At 50.4% G+C, this 9,011-nt stretch overlaps 2 protein-coding genes across 2 annotated transcripts; both read left to right on the forward strand.

Annotated features, from left to right (window-relative positions):
* Positions 1-297: 297 nt before the first annotated feature.
* Positions 298-2,859, forward strand: LOC100898062 (peptidylprolyl isomerase domain and WD repeat-containing protein 1). Its single transcript, XM_003740835.2, has 7 exons — positions 298-435; positions 524-710; positions 802-960; positions 1,059-1,408; positions 1,499-1,726; positions 1,833-2,084; positions 2,207-2,859. The coding sequence occupies exons 1-7, from the start codon at positions 298-300 to the stop codon at positions 2,744-2,746; spliced, it is 1,854 nt and encodes a 617-aa protein (XP_003740883.1). The 3' UTR covers positions 2,747-2,859.
* A 1,528-nt stretch (positions 2,860-4,387) lies between these two features.
* Positions 4,388-7,007, forward strand: LOC100898201 (diaminopimelate decarboxylase). The gene is made up of 7 exons (XM_003740836.2): positions 4,388-4,504; positions 4,674-4,850; positions 4,958-5,029; positions 5,221-5,478; positions 5,646-5,823; positions 5,974-6,617; positions 6,824-7,007. Exons 1-7 carry the CDS (start codon positions 4,388-4,390, stop codon positions 6,926-6,928), a joined length of 1,551 nt encoding a protein of 516 aa, XP_003740884.1. The 3' UTR covers positions 6,929-7,007.
* Positions 7,008-9,011: the final 2,004 nt, after the last annotated feature.

The raw sequence follows: 9,011 nt of genomic DNA on the forward strand, positions 1-9,011 counted from the left end.
TTCTCGTACCCAATGTTATTACGGCTGGCAGGGCCCTACAAGTTCCGTTCGATTTCGGAATACGGAAGGAATACTTGGCATATCCATACGCTCAGGGCTGTCCGAGAGGACCGGGGGAAACTTCCGAAATCTTACGGCGCTGAGCATCGCTAGCTTGATAGGTTGTCATGGCGAGAGATTCCGTGCCGTCGCGAACCATCTAGTTCGCCGGCGCGCCGATTCCCGGACCGCTTGTTTGAAGAAACGTCCCCCCTTCAGGTTCCTACCCGAGCAATTTGATCGTTCCTGAGGTCTGCAATGTCGAAAGTGGAAGAGAGCAGTCCGAGCCAAGGGCCGGGTGATGACCAGGAGGAAGATGTCATCGGTCCACTCCCTTCGCTCGCTGCAGGAGAGCCGCCCGCCTCGAAGAAAAGGAAGATCCTCAAGTTCGAAAAGGTTACCGGCAATTCAGTCATGTGTGAAGCTCCACAGCTCGGTCGGAGAATCTCTCCAGGTGAATCAATGCTCAAGTTCTTACCTGTAGGTCTTCTTGGGGAATCTACCGAGCTCGGAGATGTTCGAAAAATCATACATGCATCGGGATACTATTTCCCATATTGTTGTTACGAAATCTGAATTCATCATAACGGCATCGGTGGACGGCATCGTCAAGTTTTGGAAGAAACTGACCTCTGGAATCGAGTTCGTCAAATTATTCCGGGCTCATCTGGGTAAGTTCTACATTCTGCTCATCAAAAGACGCATCCTATTCTGTCACAAGTTCCGCTACATTGACCGATTATTGGGGTCGACCCTGTCCAGGAAATATCCAGGAGATCGCGGCAAATTGGGACGGTTCGCTCCTCTGCACCATTTCGACCGATAAGTCGCTGAAGGTCTTCGATGTTATCAACTACGACCTAATCAACATCCTTCATTTCGATTATGTGCCTGGCCACTGTGATTGGATTCACACGAAAGGTAGGGATGATCGTCCGGAAAATAGAGAGCCCCGATTCGAGGGCATCGAGCAAAAGACTGATATCCAGTCCCGTGATTGATAAATTCTCTTTCTCAAGGCGACGCTATGCGAATGGTGGCGGTGACTGCATTGGAGACTCCGCACATCTACATATACGACGGACTGGAAACAGCAACCCCCCTCAAAGTCCTCGATACGCTCCACGCCGAGCCGGTAGTCTGTCTGAGATACAGCCCAAGCACGAATTCCGTCATTTCCATCGACAAGTCCAGTTTCATCGAGATTTGGTCCGGACCATCAACTGACTACAAGGAGCCAGGAATCTTGGAGTTCAGCTCCAAGCTGGACACGGACCTGTTCCAGTTGATGAAGGACAAAGCCGTGGCTACGAATATCGCCTTCGACAGGAATGGAAATCGTTTCGCAGTGACCGCAGCGGACCGCAAAGCACGTTCTCTTTTCCTCCTACCAGCTCGCAGCATCTCAAAGTCGATCAAATCACCTCAATGGATGAGTACTCATATCGGATCATTGCAGGTTCGCGTTTTCAATTTCCGAAATGGAAAGCTCTGGAAAAAGTTCGACGAAAGCCTGAAGACAGCGTCGGATGCCCATAACGAGAACCCATTGATGTCGAACATGGAGTTTGGTCGTCGGATGGCTATGGAAAAAGATCTGGAACGGACCGACATGTTGCGACTGTCGAATATCGTCTTTGACGACAGCGGTAATTTTCTGCTCTACCCCACGCTCCTCGGTGTCAAGGTGAGCAATTCCATCCATGAGCCTGAAGGGTGAACGTCGCAAACGCGGACGGTATCTTTCATCAGTAGGAGCAGGAAATGAAAATGCAGCGTTATGTCTCCCATAGGTTGTCAACTTGGTGACGAATAAGTGTGTGAGGATCCTCGGCAAGTGTGAATCGCTACGGCCGCTCGCTATCGCGCTCTATCAGGGTATTCCCGGTTCTAAGCAGAAATCCGTCACCGCCGAATCTCAAGCAGCCGAGAATCCGGCGCTGCAAGACGTTTGTTGCGACCCGACATTGGTTTGCAGCGCATTCAGAAAGCACAGATTTTATCTTTTCTCCAATCGCGTCCCCGGGGAAGACGAAGAAAGAGAGGTGAGGCAGCAGCATGCGAAACGCACGCAGAGTCGATATTGAATATTCACTCGCTCTCAGGGTCTCCTAGATTCATCGACCTCTCTTTTCGGTCTGATTCAAGCTGATTCTTTCCCCGGCAGATGTTCAACGAGAAACCATCCAAGGAGGACATTGTCGCTGCTACGGAAACTTCTTCGAAGTCGAACCTGGCATCGAACGCCGTCATCCACACCTCCGTTGGAGATATCCACGTCTCTTTATTCCCGCGTGAATGTCCGAAAGCCGTGGAAAACTTCGTGGTTCATTCACGTAACGGTTACTACAACGGTCATATCTTCCATCGAGTCATCAAAGGCTTCATGATCCAAACGGGAGATCCTACCGGAGTCGGCTCGGGTGGTGAATCGATCTGGGGTAGGGAGTTCGAAGATGAATTCCATCCTGATTTGAAGCACGATAAACCCTATACGTTATCTATGGCGAACGGAGGACCGAACACGAACGGTTCTCAGTTTTTTGTGACCGTGGTGCCATGTCCTTGGTTAGATAACAAACACACAGTATTCGGGAGAGTCACCAAAGGGATGGAAGTGGCTCAAAATATATCACTAGTTAAAACCCATCCGAAAACGGACAAACCGTATGACGACGTTACGATCGTTAGTATAACGATCAAATGATCATTTTCAACTCAGACGGAGGGCTGAGAGCTGCAAATCGAGTAGCGGTCTCGAACTTCTGCGCGAAGAAATTATTGTACATAAAGACATGTACATACAGAATAAAGACGGGAACTCCATGTGTGGTTCTTCATTCGATTCACAGTAAATGATCGGATGCCATACGCGAACAAGACTCGTAGTTCGTTTCGATAGCTGGGTTGCTAGCGTCGCAGGGGCCGAAAGCCGCATTGGTCCGAAGTTCCCCTCTGTGAGTTTCCTGCCGTTCCCCTCATCTGTTGTCGAGAACGATCAGGGTCCGAACTTCCGGACTCGGAGCGTAGTGGTCAAAATTGCGTGGGAATCAGGAGCTTGGAGAAAAGAAGGGCGGTCAGCCATTCGGATCGCAAGGCTGGAGTTCGAGGAACGCTTGACCATTCGAGTTCGATTTGAGGCGGTTGTCAAAATGATGAATAGAGACACCTCTGGCAGGGAAGTTCGTTCGTGGGTTTCTGGAGACCCGTTGGACATTTTGGGATACCCAGGAGCAAGCCACGGGGAGAAAGCTGTTTCACTGATGGAGGGAAACCTCAGGGGCTGGATGGACGGCGCAGCGATTCTGCGAAAGTCTTCCCGGCGGCCGCAGTCACTCATTGGTCGCCACGAAAAACGGGCAACCGTGGTCACGATCACCATGAACAGGATACGTATCTGAGAGCGAGGCGAACCCTTGGACGCGAGAGAATCATCGTGAATGATGACGATTGTCGGAGTCGACTCTTCTGATTCAGTCTCCCATCGATGACAGATAATGCGCCTCTTGTGAGCTCGAGGGTTGACTGAATTACCTCGACTCCCCCTAGTTTCGTATCTTGCCGACCACATCTGCTCTATCGAAATCGCCAACGAGGTACGATCCGCTTCCGCACGATTTCCCTATCCGTTTCTGTCGGAAGCCTCCCACAAATTAAATAGATGAGTGTGTTAGGTAGGTTCAGGTGACGAATTGTATGATCGAAATTGATTACAAACAGATAACGGAACCTTTAAGCGGACGGAATCTGATCGATTCTCGCGAGCAGTCTTCGTCGAATCAAGGCTTCCTGTCTCAGATGGCATCGAGCTTGAGAACCGCCTTGCTCGAAATTCCCGCTACCGTGAGCACTGGTTTCCCTTTAAATCCGTGCGAGCGGTTTCGTTGTCTGACTGACATAAGAGCCCTCCTTTCAACATGAAGATTCTCCTTTCCACAGCAGGGTGGTGGCGCTGCGCAACGGTGCCTGACGGTGGTAGCGCTGACAGTGGCTGTCGAATGTTTGCCGCTCGGTTCCGAATCTTCGGAAGGACTGAACATGTCTCGATTAGCTGAACAGTGATTCCAACATTGCTGTGTTCTGGACACATCCCGGAGCCAAAGGTTTACCAAAGTCTGTACATGATCACGTCGTAGAAGATGCCGACCGGATCCGTCGTGGTCACTGTTAGAGAACGTGTCGGGATCAACTTTGAAGAGCTGGCCCTTGAACTCTGTGGGAAAGAAGACTGTTGTCGACGTTCCCAGCCAAAGAAACCAAGTGCGAAAAGTTCACCGTCAAGTTGACGAGTTTGGTTTTTCGACATCTGACTGATTCGCTAATGAAACTGGAAACCGACCGAAACAACATGAACCAACTCCCCAAGGGCCTGAGCTACGTGAACGGTCGCTTGAATTTCTCCGACTTCCCTGTTTCGGGAATTGCGGAGGCTCACGGCACCCCGACCTACGTTTACTCGGAGACCGTGAGTAGAAGATCCATTGATTCATGCAGGGTCGTCCGCGTTTCGTTTCAGTACTTGAATATCGTTTTATGCTTCACAATATTTTCTGCGTGCAGTTCAATTGGATAGTCTCTCGCACTCCATCGGGGAATGTACGTGAGGCTCTGAAATTTTCGTTCCCGTTTCCCAGGTCTTGGACGATTGTCTCGCCCAGTTCCCGCTCAACCGACCGGGTGTTAGCGTGTGCTATGCTGTCAAAGCGAACAATAACCTTTCGATCTTGGAGCATTTACGCAAGAACGGAGCTTTCTTCGAAGTAGCTTCGTCTGAGGAGCTTCGGAGGGTTTCCACAGCAACTAATCAAGAGGTTCGTCTTCATCGCACGCCTGGTCTTCCCTGAGGATCTTGAGAGGCGGATCGAAAAGTCACCGAGAGTCATGCGGTCGCAATCCGTTATCTGCCCTTATTCCACAGGTGCTGAGGAACTGTGTCGCGACCGGTCCAGCGAAGTCCGTCAACTTTCTTAAGGACTGTCTCTCCAATAACGTGAGTGATTTCTGTATGCTTCGAGGCACAGGCCCCGGTCTCTCCTCGGCCGGGTCGGGAATATCGAGGCAGCGGCATGCCTCGGTGGAAAAGATTGTTTTTTAAAGTTCACGCAGTAGGTACCTAGATCCGGAATATTTATCAGGTGATAATCGCATACGGCGAATAAAATTAGAGTCGTTCTCCCGCAGGTGTTCTCAATTCACGCCGAGAGCGAGGAGGAGCTCGAGCGGATCGAGATTCTGCGGCAGAAATTCCCGGAGTCTTCCACGAAAGTGGCTCTCAGGATCAATTTTGATACGTCTGGTGAAGCAGGTCGCTCCTCTCTTCCAACCGGCGCTTCGAGTGACAAATTCGGAGTGGCCCCAGCGGAAGCACTCCGTTTGGCAGAACGATTTCACATTGAGGGCCTTCATTACCATGTCGGGTCATGCGTACTCGACGAAGAAGTAAGATTCGCGGAGGCTCCTTCGAGCGTTCTTACCAGAATCGTATGCGTCATCCGCGTGATCGCCGTCACTCAGTTCTCGTAGCCTTTTTAACGTAAACTGCCCATCGTCCGTCTTGTCGAGCGTGACTCATACTCTCTATTTACGATCGATTGAACTCCGTCCAGGTATTATACGAAGCGCGCGATCATGCCTTGGATCTCGTGGAAGAGTTTGAATCGAAAGGCTTGAATATCGCATACGTTGACGTCGGCGGCTCGTTCGGAATCCCCTACGTAGAAACTCAAGCTCCTCTCAACATACCGCTCGTCATCGACCGGATTGCGACTCCATTTCTTAATAAAGGTGAGAGGTTTCTCAGATGCGATCTGTCGTGGACTCGGACGAGAAACCTCTCCGTTTAGCCATGACGAGATTCACCTTTGGACCGGTGCGACGGAAATGTCGAGGTTTGACGCCGTGTCTGCTGGATCTTACCCCGATATTTTTCCTCAGATATCCACGTTTTCATTGAGCCCGGGAGGTCTGTGATAGCACAGAGCGGTATTCTTGTGACCCGTGTGGAGTACATCAAAAGTACGCCCTTGAAAAACTTCGCCCTGGTGGACGCCGGAATGAACGATCTCGTGAGGCCCGCACTCTATGGCAGTTTTCACAGGATCCTGACGGAGTTCGAACCCCCAATAAACCCGGAAAAGAAGAGTACCGAGATGACAATCGCCGATTCCCCTGTGTCTCCGACTTCTGACAGAGTTCTCAGAGCGTCAGAGAGTTTCCGTTTGGCGGAGAACTCGAAACCAGTGCCCAGTCCAAGACTTTCAAGGAGAGTTGATTCAATGCCACCGGACCTCCGGGGCTCCAGAGAGTCTTTCGATGACCTCTTGAACGAACTGCAAGGCAATAGACTGTTCAAGAGAACGTATGCTCCGGTGCCGAGTCCCCGGACTGTTCGCAGATCAAGCCTCGAAGGTCCCGTCAAATACGATATTGTCGGTCCGGTGTGCGAAAGCGCCGACTCCCTTGGACTTTCCCGAACTCTGCCTCGGTTGAGAATGGCGGATCTGCTGATAATCACGGATGTCGGTGCTTATGGGTACTCGATGGCGTCGAATTACAATTCGAGGAACAAACCCGCTCAGGTACGGTGATTTGGGAAGTATGCCTCCTCATTTCTTCTTTTAGCTCCCGGATTGTCGCCCGGCCGCGGTTTTGCTGTCTGAGCGGAATTTTGTCGGAATAGTCGCGGGAGTCCTAGAGGCTCTAGTCTCAGTTTCATGCGATGCCTCTCGAAGGGAGAAAGCCAAAATTATTGATAGCATGACGATGTATCGCTCTCTGCTTCCAGGTGATGATCCTCTCCAACGGGGGAGTCAAACTTATTAGCCGACGACAGATGCTAGAGGACCAATTGATGCTTGAACGCAACCTGGACAGTTTTGCTCATTCCTAAGATTTTCATGCCAAAACTGAGAATAGAATTTCCTACCAAGCTTACGAAATAGGATCTTATCGGCGCACACATACTTAGATGAGAGTTTTCATTCGGTGATTTTCAACGACCGTCTCGTTCGAATTCTCCAATGAGCCCGAAATATTTCGAGTAATACTCTTGGATTGAGAATAGCCAATGCATCGGAGCAGATATTGAAACCTCGTCCCAGCTGATAAAAATTTATTGACTCTGAGCGTGACATCACTTGAAGACATTGAATTCGCCAGATAAACGCACGTGAGGCCCCGACTGCTGAAGGAATTCCAGTCGGCGAAAGATTGAGCGACGCGACAAATTTTCGTCTCACTGAAGCAGAGCATTCGTATTTGTTTTCGAGTGCTCCCTTTTCGTTGTCCGCAAATCTAGGTCACATCGCGAGATTTGTGTCTTGCGTTGCTCTCGATGATTCTCCTTGCAGGCGTGAAGCCTGACGATCGATTCGGACACCAAACTGGATCTCAAACTCGACCTAATGTACTGCATCATTACTCGAAGTAATCTCTCTCCTCGATCTGAGAAACAATATGCATTCGGGTCCCGACTGTTGGAAAACGTTATAGCCGCTCCTTCCCGAATGAAGAACCTCCGATCTGTCTATCTCGGAACTGCGTCGATCTTCCGAGAAATCCCTCTCGTGTGCCATCTCAGCGACCACTATTCAGTGGGCAGAGTATATCGAGCGCCGGGATGGGGGCGGCTGTTCATGGGAGACGATAAGCTTCATAAATTTTCGAGGAACTATCACATCAATTAGCCATAAAATACTGGAGAAAGATCCGAAGAGATACTGATAACTGATAAGAACATGAGTAGGAAGCTCCACTATGAGTCGACCCCAGTCGACGAAAGGAGCTCTCGGCTCTACATCTTGATCGGGGATTCGTTTTCCAGAAAAAAGTTCTAGGCCGGTACTCGATCCTTTCCATTCCGAGAAGAAAACAGACGTGAATCCCTGCCCCAGGAGTCGATCGGTCGATGCCTTCCGGCATACTGCTCTGCTCATTTCCAGAGGGGAGTGAGCTCGACTTTACAAAAATCTCTGATAGAACTCTGATACTCGTTTCGCCGATGTTCGATTCTGTTCTGACTCCGGAAGGACACGAGTCCTGCGGCTCCCGTATGTAACGGGTTCTCTTCCTTCACTGCACTCTGACTCCTTGAGAGCTGGGACCGAATCCGGGAGCGAGATATTGGGAGTATACTACACCATCCGGGAGCATGAGCCTCGATCTTTGGTCAAGCGAGTCTAAGCCCGCAAGAAGGAGGATTCGTACTCTTCGACACGGGGATCCACTGACACCATTGAATTTCCGGAAACGAATTCCCTCCGAAATCCGAGGCAAAGCATCCGGAACCTGCTCCTTTCGACGCTCTCTTCGTTCATGGTCGACTGTCGGGAGAGCGTCAATCATATATACAAGGCCCCGGATCCAGTTTTTGCTACGTAATCGGTCCAGGCTTATCGAAAGAGATACTCCAGCCTGTGAAAGCCGCAAGTCGCGCCGAAACCCTACCATTGTGCGATAGAACGCACGATTTCTTTTATTGCCCAATTGAACTCTATCGATCGCTTGGGAGCTGCCGACGGACTGGAAATGAAGCACGAGATGGGAACGTCTTCAACAGAGGCTTTCGACCGCGTTGAAGAGCAGAAAGTTTGTTTCTGCCTCCGGATCGTGGTCGATCGGACCCTCTCCACCGAAGATCCTCCTTCCCCGCTCTACAGAAGCCGGTGGCTGAATTCATTTAGAGCGAAGCAACTTCGTCCTGTGACTGTGCTTTATACCGGTGTGTCCAGCAAGTGCAGCTTCGGTTCAGAATTGAACTAATCACGGGATTACTAGCTCTGATCTTGTTGGATATTGTGCTGCCATCGTGCGCGAGGATCCACTTCTCAGGGGAGCAAAAGAGTGAGTAGAAATTGGTGACCGACCGCTTTCGGGAGGACGGTAATTTGAAATGGCCCTCCGTCCTAATCGGAGCATTTTATTCACAAGCGCCTATTGGTCTAGCCTTACCTACTGTAGATGGGAGCATGGCA

The sequence above is a fragment of the Galendromus occidentalis genome, unplaced genomic scaffold, assembly GCF_000255335.2.
Source record: "Galendromus occidentalis unplaced genomic scaffold, Mocc_1.1 scf7180000077087, whole genome shotgun sequence".
Classification (NCBI taxonomy): Eukaryota; Metazoa; Arthropoda; class Arachnida; order Mesostigmata; family Phytoseiidae; genus Galendromus; species Galendromus occidentalis.

What these genes read in the sequence shown, in the direction of transcription:
- LOC100898062 (XM_003740835.2), top strand. Translation starts at nt 298, where the DNA reads ATGTCGAAAGTGGAAGAGAGCAGTCCGAGCCAAGGGCCGGGTGATGAC. An exon ending in AGATCCTCAAGTTCGAAAAG is followed by an intron (nt 436 to 523) that starts GTTACCGGCAAT and finishes TCTTACCTGTAG; the next exon opens with GTCTTCTTGGGGAATCTACC. An exon ending in ATTATTCCGGGCTCATCTGG is followed by an intron (nt 711 to 801) that starts GTAAGTTCTACA and finishes GACCCTGTCCAG; the next exon opens with GAAATATCCAGGAGATCGCG.
- LOC100898201 (XM_003740836.2), top strand. Translation starts at nt 4,388, where the DNA reads ATGAACCAACTCCCCAAGGGCCTGAGCTACGTGAACGGTCGCTTGAAT. An exon ending in AGGACTGTCTCTCCAATAAC is followed by an intron (nt 5,030 to 5,220) that starts GTGAGTGATTTC and finishes GTTCTCCCGCAG; the next exon opens with GTGTTCTCAATTCACGCCGA. An exon ending in CATGCGTACTCGACGAAGAA is followed by an intron (nt 5,479 to 5,645) that starts GTAAGATTCGCG and finishes AACTCCGTCCAG; the next exon opens with GTATTATACGAAGCGCGCGA.